The 16,807-nt window shown below is 41.0% G+C and overlaps 1 protein-coding gene across 4 annotated transcripts in view; it reads left to right on the forward strand.

The window, feature by feature from the left end:
- Positions 1-16,807, forward strand: part of LOC124788117 (pericentriolar material 1 protein-like) — a 392,802-nt gene that overhangs the window by 125,128 nt on the left and 250,867 nt on the right. For all 4 annotated transcript variants that reach the window (XM_047255242.1, XM_047255241.1, XM_047255243.1 and 1 more), the window contains one exon: positions 9,192-9,280. In XM_047255242.1, the coding sequence (XP_047111198.1) occupies positions 9,192-9,280 (89 nt within the window). The remainder of the gene's footprint in view (positions 1-9,191; positions 9,281-16,807) is intronic.

Raw genomic sequence — 16,807 nt, forward strand, 5'->3', positions numbered from 1 at the left:
CAGTGGATTGGCCGTGAAACCAAACAGTTTAGTTGACCTGAAAATTCGAATATATACTGCCGTTGCACAAGTTACGCATGATTTGCTGCAAAGAGTGTGAGAAGAAATTGATTACCGGTGGCATCATAAATGGTAGTCACATCAAGCCAGAATGTGAAACTTCAAGTTGTTTGCTACAAAATGACACATCTACCAATTCTATAAGTTATCTCAATAAATTTCTATATCACTCCAAAGTTTTAAAGTCCGTTTTGACCCACCCTTTACATTGCAGCGAATGAAATGTAGATAAAATATGGAAATTTTATTTGAAATTGAAAGCAGGACGGTATCTTATTTCGTTCTTGAGTTATTGGGTTTTATATCTAATTGGCAGTTGTGCACAACATGCCCGTTCACGTCCTTGTGCATTGCGAATCGTGGTCATAACAATTATCACATCTCATAAATGATTCAAGATATCAAAATGAGGTTTTTGGGAAATGATAACATAATGGGGCACATATGTTGTATGATAAATACTCATAGCTTTTTAAATCACTGAGCTATGGCAGTACCTTGTCCACAGCAGTGAGAGGTGGATGGCTCAAGACACATACAGACGTCCATAGCACTGCAGAAAAACCCAACCAGTGCACCTGTACACATCCACAGCACCAGGTAAACAGTGTAACAGGATGTGTATACACACCCACAACAGTGAAAGGGTTAAAAGAGCATGCTGTTCGCTTTGGAGCACTGTGGATTTTTTTAAAATTTATTTATCTTTATTCATCCAAGGATGATCTTACAGTGATATTAGATTTGTCAAAGTAATAAAGTGCGATTCAATAGAACAAAATATACAAAACACAGCATACATAACATGCTGAATGAGGATGGGACAGGTAGTCTGTGAGCATAGAACAGGTGGTTGGGGGTGGCCTTGATTGAGGAACCATTCTGGCACTTGCCTTAGTGACCTAGAGAGACCACAGAAAACCCAAGTCAGGATGGCTAGATAGAACAACTCCATCCTCCCGAATGTGAGGTTAGCATCTTAACAGCTGCACTGCCTCATTCGGTAGGTCCCCGTTGTATAATGTTACTTGGTTTACGCAGAATTTGTTTCAGCTGACTTGTAATGTAAAACATAGTTTCATTCTTCATTGCTGCACACATTAAGGACATCCACTGACACTCCGGACTGTGGAGATGCTGCTGTGCTCCCTTGCACCAACTCCAGATGCTGTTTTGCACATTGAACTAAGCTCCTCTGTCCACATGAAAAACTGAGTCAGCGAACCTTATTATCATGGATATGATGGTGAACTGCTATGAGGTGGTCACGAAACGTAGCCCACTACTGATGTACGTCCTGACAGTGAAATTATATGTACACGTCAGTCGAGTGTATGGAATCAGTGGAATCAGCAGTAAGATGGATTGACATGGAGGTGTCATGAAACGGCAAAATGGAGCTAATGTGTGTAGACATGGCCTTGGCCAAACCATGAAGGAAGTTGCTCAATTTGTTGGTGTGTCAGTATGGACTGTCTAATACGTCTACAAGGAATGGTGTACCACTCACAGCCAAGTAATGGTAAAAACATTCTAACTAACGGGCCTGGAGGTGAGTGCCATGTCTTGTCAGTGACAAATGGTTACAATCCTGACTGGAACTGCTGCCACCCTTGAAGGTCAATCTCAGCCATTTGCCAAGTGAACAGTAGGGAGGGAGTTGCATGCTGTAGGTATTGGGGTCTGGGTACCTAGCAGAAGGTCGTTGCTCACAGCACCACATAAAGTTGCGTGTCTTGGGCCAAAAACTACACAGATTGTGCAGTAGCTGACTGGAGATATGCAGTGTGGTTCAACGAGTCAGTTCTTTGTAAATGACGCAAGGTGTCAAGTGCACCAAAGACCCAGTGAGAGTTTTAACTCACTGTGTGTGGAGGATGTAGTTCATGCAGGAGGTGGAGGGATGTAGTTCATGCCGGAGGTGGCACTGTGATGTTTTGAAAGTGTCTGCATCGTCGTGATGAATTAGCTATGGATGCTCCTGTGTTCCAAGATGGTAACAATGAAGTCCACAGGGATGCAGGTGTATGATTGTAGTTTGTCAAACATCCAGCCTTCCTATTGCACCTCGACTGGCCCGTTAAATCGCCCAATCTTAATCCCTGTGGAAGTGTCCAGGCCTATTTTGAACAGTCGGAGAAAAATGTCCTGGCCTATTTTGAACAGTCGGAGAAATGAAATGCAGCAGTCAACATCTCCACAATTTGGCTGCTCTGTGGGATCTAATCATCAATGGCTGCCTTCAGCCGTACACGGAATACATGAAGAAACTTGTAAACTCTCTTCCTTGCTGAATTAAGGCCATTATCAATGTTAGAGATGGTGGTTTGTGGGTGTGGTATATTAGCATTATGTCACCTGGGGTGAATAATTTTTTGTTAAGTGTGCTTATTATTAGTTATCTGATCAGTTTTTTTATACATTGTTGTGCCTTGTAATTGCGTATTTTAATTCTTGTAGCTAAATGGTTGGCATTGCTTCCTTTGGTATGGAAGGGCCTATATTTCATCCCTGGTGCCTCATCAGGCTTTTTCCTGAGGTAGGGAGGTCTGGTACAAGGTCCACCCAACCTTTGTGAGTCCAAATGAGGAGCAACTTGAATAAAGAAGCAGCGGCATCATCAGAATTCATCTACTGTCAGTAACTACTGGAGGGATTAGCAACATGCTGATCACATGCCCCCCCCCCCCCCCCCCCCAAATCATAGATCACACCTCATACTGTCTTGTAGGTAGCAGTCGGCCATTCAGAGCAGACCTAAAGCCTAATCCATGAGTGATTTTTACCGTTTTTCTGTAATCCTTGGATAAAATGTGAGATATTGAATTTAGTTGACAACAGGAGAATATATAAAAATGAAGCAGGTAAAAGGGAATATGAAAAGATAAATTCTGTGGTTCACAACACGTGAACAGGCTTCTGCCCTGACTACATGCAGAATGCAGCCTTTTATCTACTGCAACACGAACAGAAAGAAGAGGAGGAAGAGGAAGGTCGTAGTCATCACATTGCTCCCTGCTGTCTTCTAACCCCATGAAATATTCCCAGTACTCAATTTGATAGGAGGCTAAATGGACTTGGGACCACTCTAGAGGTACTAGAATTAGGAAAACTCCCCCCTCCTACTCAATATTGAACCCAGGACCTCCAGTACTGGAATTTACTGCTCTACATCCTGGACCACCACAGCAACAAAAGGGAATATAGACAACAAAAAACAAGATTGATGGGAATTACAAAATAGATAGGAGAGAAATGGGATTCTGTAGAAGAATATGTAACTATGGGAATGGTAGTCACTGCGTGTAGGCAAATTAAAGAAACCTTTGAAAAAGAGAGAAGCAAGGCCTTAGATGGCAAGACAGTACTAAACAAAGATGGGAAGGGTGAAAAGTAAAATGAATATATAGGAAGGCTGTGCGAAGAAAAGATACTCCAATACAGTATTATGAAAATGAAGGGGAGACTACTTGGAGATCAGCTGGGGGATGTGACACTGCAAGAACATCCTTTCCCCCAAAGCGATGGACTGTCATCGTGTAGAAAATGCGAGGACGGCGATGGAGGCCGAAGGGTGGGTGCTGCGCTGGACTGGAAGCTGTGGCTGCAGGGGATGTCAAGCTTCCGATCATACTCCACCATCCGGCCTTCACTCTGGCAGAAACATCCTCCAGAAAATGACCAGAATGGTATGCATCCACCTCCAGAGGCCAATAACCAGATGTGGAAAGCATTGGCAGCTGCGGTGTGGGCGGGTCCAGCTCCTTCGGTAGGATGAGAGGAGGTGGAGGAGGTGAAGGCTCTGTCCCTATAGGGTCGTCCCATGGCGTCGTGATGACACCTTCTAGTGGCTGCTGTGGCCGCACTGTCCTCGGGATTCATGAACCTGGGGGAAGAGACACAGAAGGATCACTGTGCACATGACAGCGGTGAAGTTGATTGTGATGTCAACACTGCAAGCCATCTGGACCTGTAACGAGAAACATGCAAGCAACAAGTCGATGGATGAGCTCGCCTTGTGCCCACTGTCTGCTGCCACTAAAAACCCTGTAAAAGACATCATCATGCAGCACGAAGTGGTACTTTTGTCCTTCCTTCGGTGCCAGATGCTGAGGAAGGTGGAGCAGTGTCCATTGGCGGCGGCCATGAAGCAGTTCTGCCGGGGATGGTCCATCTCGTGGGTGAGAACAATAGGAGATGTGGAAACAGTTGCAATGCTTGATCCCTGGTGTGTGCAGAGCAAAGTTTGGCCATCTGCTGCTCGAAGGTTCTAACAAAACGTTCTGCTTCACCGTTTGACTGTGGATGGAACAGTGCACTAGTTAGATGCTGTATGCCCTGCATTCACAGAATGCTTCGAATTCATTTGACATGAACTGAGAGCCGTTGTCTGACACTATGATTTCAGGTAAATCTTAGAGGTAAAAAATAGAGGACAACATCTGAATTGTACTACATGACGTTGTTGAGTTCATTGGCACAGCAAAAGGAAACTTGCTGTATGAGTAGCCACAATCAACCAACGAGTGATTCAAACAGGTCCTGCAAAGTCTGTGTGCACATGTTGCCATGGTGATTGCGACTTCGGCCAGGCAGAGAATTTTTGTGGCAGATTAGACTGATTTTTCCTACATGTGTGACACTGCGACATCATCTCTTCCATTTAGGTGTCTATACCCTGCCAAGTACAGTGTTGACATGCTAACTATTTCGTACGAACAGTCCCCCAGTGTCGTTGGTGAAGTAACTGCCACACTTCTTTTTGCAAAGCTTTAGGAATCAACACACGTGACTGTCCACTGTCATTTTGAATAAGAATCACTCCTTTCTGTGTAGCGAGGCTGTGTCAACATGAAAAGTATCGGTGCACCACAGAGTTCTTTATGCTGTGCAAGGAACAAGGCCAAGATGTGAAAATGCCTGTTAGATCTGAATCAGCTTCCGTTGCCTGTGCAATTTTCCTTTAGCGGAAAAGATTGAATCAGTTCAGAATCTCGAGCATTGATGTGACAACAGGATGCAGCAGAAGTGTCAAAGTCTGTATCAGGGCAAATTGAAAGACGTGAAAGTGCGTCTGTGTTACCCTGTTGAGCTGTCAGGCGATACACAATCTCGTACTGGTATTGAGACAACAACAAAGCCCATCTTTGCAATTTTTGGGCAGTTCATGTAGGAACCGGTTTCATCGGTTGAAACAAGGACTGCAAAGGCTTATGATCTGTTACTAAGTAGAATTTTCTGCCATACAAAGAGTAGTGGAATTTGATGACACCATACACAATAGCCAAAGCCTCTTTCTCAGTTTGTGAATAGTTACACTGAGCTTTGGACAACACTTTTGATGTGAAGCAACAGGCCTGTCTTTATTGCCAGTTCTGGGCAGAAGCACTGTATCAATTCTTTAAGAGGAAGCATCAATTTGCAGTACAACTGGTCTGTGAGGGTCAAAGTGATATAAGCATCGATCACTGTGCAATGCATCTTTAAGTTTTTGAGAAGCTACTTGCCTTTTATCTATCCAAACAAAGGGGACATTCTTGTGACATAGGCGATGTGATTTGTGCAGCATTCAGTATGAACCGAATATAATAGTCCATTTTCCCTAAGACTGACAGCATTTCTGTGATATTGCAAGGAACTGACATATCTCGTATGGCTAACAAATGTGACTGAAGTGGATGTACACCTTGACTGTTTGTGACATGAGCAAGATACTGCAACTCAGGTTTAAAAAAATCACATTTGTCTAGTCTTCACTTTAGTCCTGCATCAGATAACACATAAAACAAAGCAATCAGATTTGTAATATGATCTTCAGGTGTACGACCTGCTACGGAAATATCGTCCAAATAGTTTGAAGAGTTTGGCACTTGAGCATTCAGCTGTTCCAAATACCGTTGGAAAATGGCGGGTGCAGAGACACTGCCAAAAGGCAAATGCAAATATTTAACAAGCCCACATGAGTATTTACTACACACACTTTTTGAGATTCTTCATCAAGCGGTATTTGAAGATACACATCGCACAAATCAATTTTTTGAAAAGTAGCGACCGGTGCCTAATCTGTCAATGAGATCCTCTGGGTGTGTCAGTGGGTAAGTGTCAGCCACAGTTTGTGGGTTGGCTGTAGACTTAGTCAACACAGGTGAATGTGACCTGAGGGTTTGGGGAGCAAAATCATTGGGCTTGCCCATTGACTAGCTTGTATGGGCGCAATAGCTCTGCTATCTTGCAATTCTTTAAGTACATTTTCGGAGAATGGGAATGTCTTGTCCATTATAAGCCATCAGTTGCCGTCTAGTTTTAGACAGGCATGGGGAGCCTAACAGTTCATGTGTGTGACGATTTAGCAATGTGACAGAGGCACTCATGTCCAACTGAAATTTTACACGTTTCCCCACAAAGAAGCAAATGAACAAAAAGTTTGATGGAATGGTGTGTATCACTGGAGAAATTTTTTCCATGCCAGTTTCGCAACTGCCTGTTGCAGACTTTGAATATACTGCATTAATGACATTGGGCTTGTGACTAGATTTTTGTGAGTGGTCCAAATTCTTAGTTTGCTCCATTGCAGACATACAGATTATACATATCCTTTCTTGCCACAAGTGTATCACTGAGCTTGTTGGAAGGGGCAGTTTTGGCGTTCGTGCCTTGAATAGCACTGAGGGCAAGACTTAATTCTGTTCGCCTGTGTAGCGAGCTGCTTACGCGAAGTGGAGCATTGTTTACTCAGCTTGGCAAGCGCGTGCTGCCACTACCAAATGGGATGGTCGCAAACAAGGGACTCAGGTCAACAAAGTGCTGGCTGCTCAAATTTATCATCTGACAGAGCACCTGAATCGTACTGATCTAATATTTACACTACCTGCTGAGATGATGGATTGGACTATTTCAAAATCTATTCTCTAAGTTTGACATGAGGTACATCGTACATGATCGCATCATGCAACATAACATCTGAAGAACGTTTGAATTTGCATTTCCTTGTCATACCGTGCAAATCTGTTACCCACTCACGATAAGTTTGCTGTGACCGCTTTTTGCAATTAAAGGATCGATACCTAGCTGCTACCACATTTATTTGTTTGTCATAATAGGTAGTTAATGAATCTACAACCTGATTATATGAAAATTCACTTGGAGTAGCATTAGGATGTAACTTCTGGATAAGTTTGAACACTGCACTGCCTACCATGGACAAGAGATAGGGAAGTTTCACAGTACCTGGTATGTTACGAGCTTCAAACTATTGCAACCACTCGAGCCATTCCTCTTCTTTTTCATGAAACTGGTGAAAAGTTGGTATAGCTGCTGTAGGTTTTGCTTGTTCCATCAGGTACGCAATGTTGGCCAGTAGCTGCTCCACCGTGTTGAGCAGTGTAGATATTTGAGTCTGGAACTGAAACATCTGCATTAGATGTGTTGCATCTAACGCTGGCAGCTGTGGCGCCTGAACAGGGGTGGGATAGGTGGGATGGGCATGTTGGAAGAGACAAATGCAAGAAACAGACAAGGCAAGCCAGGAAAAAACTACAAAAGCAGAGAAAATTTCTGTATCGCCCACCTGAAAACACTGCTTAGCAAAAATCTGATAAGAGACTGTTAAAGAATGTAAACACCCATGAAAAGTAAGGACAAGAGTGAATTAAGGCACCAGCAAAATACAAAACAAAGTTCAATGGCCACCAGGCACTGGGTTCTTCTTATAACTCGTCGCCAAATGTCGTATCCTGCCCACTCGTCTAATATAGGCTGCGTAGGAAGCTGTTTTCTCAGATAGTTAGACAACATTTCAAGCAAATCTTATTAATGGAGTTTATTACAGCAAGTTAAATTGACAATCTTAACTTTGCGTTTTCACAAACAGGTGTTGCAAGCAATTGGCGACATGCAAATAATCAATGTCCTTTGGCATATACAATTTCCGTGCAAGTGAAACACAACAGTTCATTATTGCCGGCTAAAGCATTTGGATGATAGTTGGTCTTCTAGTGCGGCTGCGGTTAGGCGGAGTGGCACTTATGTTCTCTTTGTATAGGGGCTGCTCCTGTTGTGGTGTCGCACATACTATTGACTGACGTCATCTCACAGCCCTCTGTAGTGTAATGTTCCAGGCCGACATGCCGGTGCTTGATGTTATGCCGGAACAGAAGCGATAAAATAAAAGGAACAAACAACGTGCAAATATGAGACAGGGTCATAGCCTTTCACCAGTGTTATTCAATCTTTCGTTAAGGACAAGCAGCAAAGGAAACCAATTTGGGAAAGGAAATGAAGTCCAGGGAGAATACATAAAAATTCTTAGGTTTTCCAATGGCATTACAGTTCTGTCAGACAGTAAAGGACTTGGAAGATCAATTAAACAGAATGGGTTGAAAAGATGTTATAAAATGAAGTGACACAAGTAACACAAGGTAATGGAGAACATAAAAACTGAATCAGGTGATATGGAGAAATCTAGGTTAGGGAATGACACACCAAAAATAATGGAAGAATTTGTCTGTTTGGGTATCAAAATAACTGACTATGGCTGAAGTGGAAACTGTATAAAATGTTGACCAGCAATAGCAAGAAAAGAATTTCTGAAAGTATTTGTCTGGGGTGTAGCATTGCATGGAAGGAAACCATGGACAGTAAGCTGTACAGATAAAAAGAAAATTGCGCTGTTTTGAATATGGTGCTACAAAAGAATGCTGCAGCTTAAATGGATAGACTGGATGATTATTGAAGAGTCACTGAATTGAATTGGGGAGAAAGTCATTTATGACACATCTTGAGTAGAAAAAGTAGTTTTACAGGGCACATACTTTAGGTATCAAGAAACAATTACTTTGATGGTGGAGGAAAGTATGTTGGGTAATAACTGAAAAGATAGAACAAGGTTTGGACTACAGTAAAAAGATTCAAGTGAATGTATGTTGCAGTAGTTATGAATAGATGAAGAGACTTGCATAGGACAGAATACCATGGAGAGCTGTATCAAAGCCGTTTTGGTCTGAAGACCACAACAACATCAACAACAACATGTAACAAGTGGCTGCGTGACACATTCCACATCACAAAATTTATATGCAAATCTTATATATAAAAGTTGTAAATTAACTAACTGCTATTTTGTATCTTTCTAGGGATGCTGTAGATATGTCTTTGGATTCAAGTATGCCTGGATCTGCTGCTCGTCCAAGTTCACAGAATATCTGGAGGAAAATCTCTTCTGGTAAGAATATGTATTTCCCTTTTTCATTCCTATTTTTGATATTATAGGAAAGTGTACAATAGTGTTTTGGGGCAGAAATAATAAATTTGAATGTAATCCTTTTGGGTATTATGCTGGATTGTAAAGTATAACTGAATAAGAGTTACTGTAATCGTCAGAAAGCAATGTTGCTATGATGTGAAAGTAGATGTGATGTAGATATAAGAAGGTAGACACTTTATTTGTTTACTGAGTCGAGAAAATAAAAAAGTTAGTGTTTTATTTTATTTTATGTATTTCTTTATTTATTTTGCAGCAACCTGCCTACTGCAGCATGTTCTGTGATTTGCCAAATAAATGGTTTCACCATTTCATTTGCCATCAGTCTTCTGACTCATTTGATGCATCTCACCATGAGTTTCTCCCCTGTGCCGACCTCTAGATCTCAGAATATCACTTAAAATCATCATCCTTGATTCTTTGTTGGATATATTCCAATTTGTCTTCCACTATACTTTTTGTCCCCTGAACACAGACCAGAAAAATTATCGTCTCAGTGTTTCTAACATTGTATCTGGCTCAGGGTGCCATTTTCTCACAGTGGGGGAATAGTATCATTAGCCTGATCCTGAAGCCAGGAAAGGACCCTTCTTCCATTGATAGCTGCCACCTAACCAGCCTTACTTATGTGCTATGTAAATTACTCAAGAGGATGGTGGTATGTTGACTGTGCTGGGTCCTCAAGTTGTTATTGTCTTTTATGTACCTACCAGTGCGCTTCCTGGAAAGACCAGTCTGCAGCAGAGCATCTGGTCAGATTAGAAATGATAATACTGCTAACCTTTGCTAAAGACCTCTACATCTTTGACCTACATCACATGGTACTGTGTTATCTTGACCACAATCCATGGCTAGGGAATTTGTGACACTTTGCTGATATTTATCAACTATTTCCTGTTACAACAATCATTCATAGTTAGTCGGAATACATCTCAGCTCCACCCAAATGCAGGGTTATGTGCTGAGAGTCACCCTTTTCCTTATAGCTATTTCTGGACTTACATAATATGTGGGACCAATGGTCACTCCTGCCCTCTATGTAAATGACTTTTGCATTTGGTACAGCTCTCAGTCCTTGGTGATGACCAAATGTCAGCTCCAAGAATCCTTGTCTTTCGTGCACACCCATGGCTTTCATTTTTCTTCCGCAAAAAATGGGTCACCCACTTTTGTCATCCTCCCATGACCTACCCAGATCTAGAACTTTTCCTAGGAATCCAGTGTCTCAAAGTAGTGTATATTTCTGCTTTCTGGGCATATTCTTTGATAATAAATTGATGTGGCTGTCCCACATCAGCCATTTCAAATTAAGTTGCATGCAGAAACTGAATGCACTCCAATTTCTAGTCATACCTCTTGTGGTACAGATCACTCCACTCTGTTGCATTTCTGCAGGACTATATAATTGAAGTTATATACATATGAGGGGGATATGAGTCACAATCTGCAGGATACAGTCAAAGCCAAGTAATTGAAATGTTTAATTTTGTGTTGCTTGTACTGCAGACATCACAGCCTTTGAGATGTGGATGTTGATGAGGATGGAGAAGATAAATTGGACAGAAAGAATTAAGAATGAAGAAGTATTAAGACTGGTCAGTGAGAAAAGACAAATATTACAGGCAATTTTAAAGAGAAAAAGTGTGGTTAGGACATTACCTAAGTAATAGTCAGTGCTTACTGAAGACACCTTGGAACAAATGGTGAAAAGAAAAAGAAAAGAGGAAGCAAAAGATAGAGGTTGATAGATGAGGCGAAAGTGCAAAACAGCTATGTAATGACTAAAAGAAGAACAGAAGTCGGAAATTAATGGAGAGCCCATGTTATAGAGATATCTGCCTAATGGGCAGAACACTGAAATAAAAGTACTGCAATGTACTGAAGACAGACAATTGATGTTCATATTTTATGTAGTGCCATTTCTGAAATAAATTAGAAAATTTGCTGATGTACATTAGCTACCTACAGCTGGTGAATGAAAACATGGAAACACAAAAAACATAACACATTACCATGCCCAATTTGGTGCAGCAAGTCCTTTGCCATTCAAAACAGTTTCCAGTCTTCTTGGAATGGATAAATACAGATCCTGTATGATTTTCAAGGGAATCATGTACCATTTGTCCCACAAAATAGTGGCAAGTTGACGTAACCATGATTGAGGTGGATAGCGATCATGCCCCCATCTCTCAAAAGTAGACCATGAAGGCTCAATTATATTGAAATCTGGTGACTGTTGGCCAGGGGAGATGTGATACTTGATCCTGGTACTCAAAACCAGTCCTGGACAATGAGAGCTGTGTGAACAGAGGCCCTCTTAGAACACAGCCTCACCATTGAGGAACAAACATTGTACCGTAGGATGGGCCTGATCAGCTAAAATGGGATGTAAACTTAGCCACACATTGAATATAGTGTCCAACCAGACTCATATGCTCAAATGGCTTTCTTCCGTTGCTGCATAGTCCAAGTTTTACAGCTTCGGCACTATGTTGTCCTGCTACAGACATTTGAATCAGTGTTGAGCAGTTTTGGACTTCGAGCTCACTGTGCAATTCCCTATTTATGGAGCTCATTTCATCCAGATTTGGTGCTCACAGGGTTTAGTTCTGCAGTGAATTTTGGAGCTGTCATTCTTATTTACTGTCATAATCTTCTTCAGTGACCATCTGTCACTATCACTCAACACACTCTTTTGTCTGCATTATGACTTAGTGGAACCGCTTTTGCTGTAAACACTTTGGCTACCTTCATTATGAAAGCACCTACTATACAAGCACCAGTATTTTGGCTATGTTCAAATTCACTTAACTCCACATAGTGCACTCACGACGACACAGGATACTGTTCTGACCACACTTGCAATATATTTTGGACATTGTGCAGGTGCCGTTCTTGGTCAAATATGACAGTGCAACATGCAGACATGGCTAGAACCTGCATTTATGTTTAAGCGTGCAATTCTTGTGGTGTTTCTATATTTTTGTTCAACCTCTGTAAGTTAAACCAAATTTATTATTTTTTTTTATTTGTTCATCAAGTTCCATAGGACCAAATTGAGAATCAAATCTCCAAGATCATGGAACATGTCAGTTCATGAAATTGCAACATAAAAGTAGTAACAGATAAAAATAAAATGTTTATGAACCCCTAATTATTCAAGGAACTCCTCGACAAAATAGAAGGAGTGACCCACGAGGAAACTCTTCAGTTTCAATTTGAAAGCGTGTGGATTACTGCTAAGATTTTTGAGTACAAGTGGTAGCTTATTGAAAATGGATGCAGCAGTATACTGCACACCTTTCTGCACAAGAGTTAAGGAAGTCCGATCCAAATGCAGGTTTGATTTCTGCTGAATATTAACTGAGTGAAAGCTGCTTATTCTTGGGAATAAGCTAATATTGTTAACAAGAAACGAAAGTAAGAAAATATTGAGAGGCCAATGTCAAAATACCCAGACTCGTGAACAGGGGTCGACAAGAGGTTGAACTTACACCACTGATTGGCCGAACCGCCTGTTTCTGATCCAAAAATTTCGTTTTAGAATGGGAAGAATTACCCCAAAATATAGTACCATATGACATAAGCGAATTAAAATAAGCAAACTAGACTAATTTTCGTGTTGAAAGATTCCTCTTCAGGTACCATTCTAACAGTAAAAATAGCAGCATTAAATGTTAGAACAAGATCCTGAACGTGGGCTTTCCACGACAGTTTACTATCAATCTGAACACCTAGAAATTTGAACTGTTCAGTTTCACTAATCATATCCCATTCTGTGAAATTAAAATGTCAGATTTTGTTGAATTGTGCGTTGGAAACTGTAAAAAACAGAGTCAACTGTGATTTAGCATTAGTTTATTTTCTACAAGCCATGGACTTAGGTCATGAACTGCACTATTAGAAACCTGGCCAATGTTGCACACAACGTCCTTTTACTGCCAAACTAGTGTCATCAGCAAACAGAAATATTTTAGAGTTACCCGTACTACTAGAGGGCATATCATTTATATAAATAAGGAACAGGAATGGCCCCAACACTGATCCCTGGGGCACCCCCACTTAACTGTACCCCAGTCAGACCCCACCTCACAGCCATTCTCAATATTGTGAATAATGACCTTTTGCTGTCTGTTGCTAAAGTAAGAGGTGAACCAATTTTGAGCTACTCCCCGTATTCCGTAATGGTCAAACTTCTGGGGCAATATTTTGTGATCAACACAATCAAACGCCTTAGTTAAATCAAAAAATATACCTAGCATTCGAAATCTTTTGTTTAACCCATCCAGTACCGCACAAAGAAAAGAGAATATAGTATTTTCAAAAAATGGTTCAAATGGCTCTGAGCACTATGGGACTTAACATCTGTGGTCATCAGTCCCCTAGAACTTAGAACTACTAAAACCTAACTAACCGAAGGACATCACACACATCCATGCCCGAGGCAGGATTCGAACCTGCGACCGTAGCAGTCGCGTGGTTCCGGACAGCGCTCCTAGAACTGCTAGACCACCGCGGCCGGCTATTTTCAATTGTTAAACAACTTCTAAATCCGAACTGTACATTTGATAGCAGATCATATGATATAAAATGATCATTTATCCTTACATGCACAGCCATTTCAATAACTTTAGCAAACACTGATGGCATGGAAATAGGTCTAAAATTGCTACATTACCCTTTTCTCCCTTTTTATAAAGCATCTTTACTACTGAGTACTTTAGTTGTTCAGGAAACTGACCATTCCTAAAGAAAAAATTACAAATATGGCTAAATACAGGGCTAACATGTGCAGCACAGTACTTTAATATTCTGCTGGGCACTCCATCATATCCATGAGACACCTTAGTCTTCAGTGGTTTAATTATTGATTCAATTTCCCCCTTGTCTGTATCACAGAGGATATTTCAGACATCAGTCTTGGAAAGGCATTTGCCAAGAAAGTTATATGTTTCCCTGTAGAAACTAAATTTTTATTTAATTCACCAGCGATGCTCAGAAAATGATTGTTAAATACTGTATATCTGATTTATCAGTAACAGAAATATTTTTACTATGAACTGACTATATTGTCGACCTTGTGCTGCTGACCAGACACGTCCTTCACAACTGACCATATGGTTTTAATTTTATCCTGTGAATAACATTTTAAGCACCTTACAATACTGTTTGTAGTGGGCTACTGTAGCTCGATTGTGACTACTTCCAACATTTTGATATAATTCCCGCTTTGTTCAACATGATATTGTTATCCCACTAGTCAGCAACCCGGGCTGCCTATTACTGCTAGTACCCCGTTTAGCAACTCTCAAAGAGCATGAGAAATGTGTTAAGGAAAGCATTATATTTGTCATCTATGTTATCGGCACCGTAAGTATCCTGCAGCTTTACTGTATGTTTAAATGATGATGACGTCCTCTTGGGTAAAATATTCCGGAGGTAAAATAGTCCCCCATTCGGATCTCCGGGCGGGGACTACTCAAGAGGACGTCGTTATCAGGAGAAAGAAAACTGGCGTTCTACGGATCGGAGCGTGGAATGTCAGATCCCTTAATCGGGCTGGTAGGTCAGAAAATTTAAAAAGGGAAATGGATAGGTTAAAGTTAGATATAGTGGGAATTAGTGAAGTTTGGTGGCAGGAGGAACAAGACTTTTGGTCAGGTGATTACAGGGTTACAAATACAAAATCAAATAGGGGTAATGCAGGAGTAGGTTTAATAATGAATAAAAAAAATAGGAGTGTGGGTTAGCTACTACAAACAGCATAGTGAACGCATTATTGTGGCCAAGATAGACACAAAGCCCATGCCTACTACAGAGTACAAGTTTATATGCCAACTAGCTCTGCAGATGATGAAGAAATTGATGAAATGAAATGTATGACGAGATGAAAGAAATTATTCTGGTAGTGAAGGGAGATGAAAATTTAATAGTCATGGGTGACTGGAATTCGTCAGTAGGAAAAGGGAGAGAAGGAAACATAGTAGGTGAATATGGATTGGGGGGAAGAAATGAAAGAGGAAGCCGCCTTGTAGAATTTTGCACAGAGCATAACTTAATCATAGCTAACACTTGGTTCAAGAATCATAAAAGAAGGTTGTATACCTGGAAGAATCCTGGAGATACTAAAAGGTATCATACAGATTATATAATGGTAAGGCAGAGATTTAGGAACCAGGTTTTAAATTGTAAGACATTTCCAGGGGCAAATGTGGATTCTGACCACAATCTATTGGTTATGAACTGCAGATTGAAACTGAAGAAACTGCAAAAAGGTGGGAATCTAAGGAGATGGGACCTGGATAAACTGAAAGAACCAGAGGTTGTACAGAGTTTCAGGGAGAGCATAAGGGAAAATTGACAGGAATGGTGGAAAGAAATACAGTAGAAGAAGAATGGGTAGCTCTGAGAGATGAAGTAGTGAAGGCAGCAGACGATCAAGTAGGTAAAAAGGCGAGGGCTAATAGAAATCCTTGGGTAACAGAAGAAATATTGAATTTAATTGATGAAAGGAGAAAATATAAAAATGCAGTAAATGAAGCGGGCAAAAAGGAATACAAACGTCTCAAAAATGAGATCGACAGGAAGTGCGAAATGGCTAAGCAGGGATGGCTAGAGGTCAAATGTAAGGATGTAGAGGCTTGTCTCACTAGGGGTAAGATAGATACTGCCTACAGGAAAATTAAAGAGACCTTTGGAGAGAAGAGAACCACTTGTATGAGTATCAAGAGCTCAGATGGCAACCCAGTTCTCAGCAAAGAAGGGAAGGCAGAAAGGTGGAAGGAGTATATAGAAGGTTTATACAAGGGCGATGTACTTGAGGACAATATTATGGAAATGGAAGAGGATGTAGATGAAGACGAAATGGGAGATAAGATACTGCGTGAAGAGTTTGACGGAGCACTGAAAGACCTGAGTCGAAACAAGGCCCCGGGAGTAGACAACATTCCATTTGAACTACTGATGGCCTTGGGAGAGCCAGTCATGACAAAACTCTACCATCTGGTGAGCAAGATGTATGAGACAGGCGAAATACCCTCAGACTTCAAGAAGAATATAATAATTCCAATCCCAAAGAAAGCAGGTGTTGACAGATGTGAAAATTACCGAACTATCAGTTTAATAAGTCACAGCTGCAAAATACTAACGCGAATTCTTTACAGACAAATGGAAAAACTGGTAGAAGCGGACCTCGGGGAAGATCAGTTTGGATTCCATAGAAATGTTGGAACATGTGAGGCAATACTAACCTTACGGCTTATCTCAGAAGAAAGATTAAGAAAAGGCAAACCTACGTTTCTAGCATTTGTAGACTTAGAGAAAGCTTTTGACAATGTTAACTGGAATACTCTCTTTCAAATTCTGAAGGTGGCAGGTATAAAATACAGGGAACGAAAGGCTATTTACAATTTGTACAGAAATCAGATGGCAGTTATAAGAGTCGAGGGCCATGAAAGGGAAGCAGTGGTTGGGAGAGGAGTGAGACAG

This window comes from Schistocerca piceifrons, chromosome 3, assembly GCF_021461385.2.
Source record: "Schistocerca piceifrons isolate TAMUIC-IGC-003096 chromosome 3, iqSchPice1.1, whole genome shotgun sequence".
Classification (NCBI taxonomy): domain Eukaryota; kingdom Metazoa; phylum Arthropoda; class Insecta; order Orthoptera; family Acrididae; genus Schistocerca; species Schistocerca piceifrons.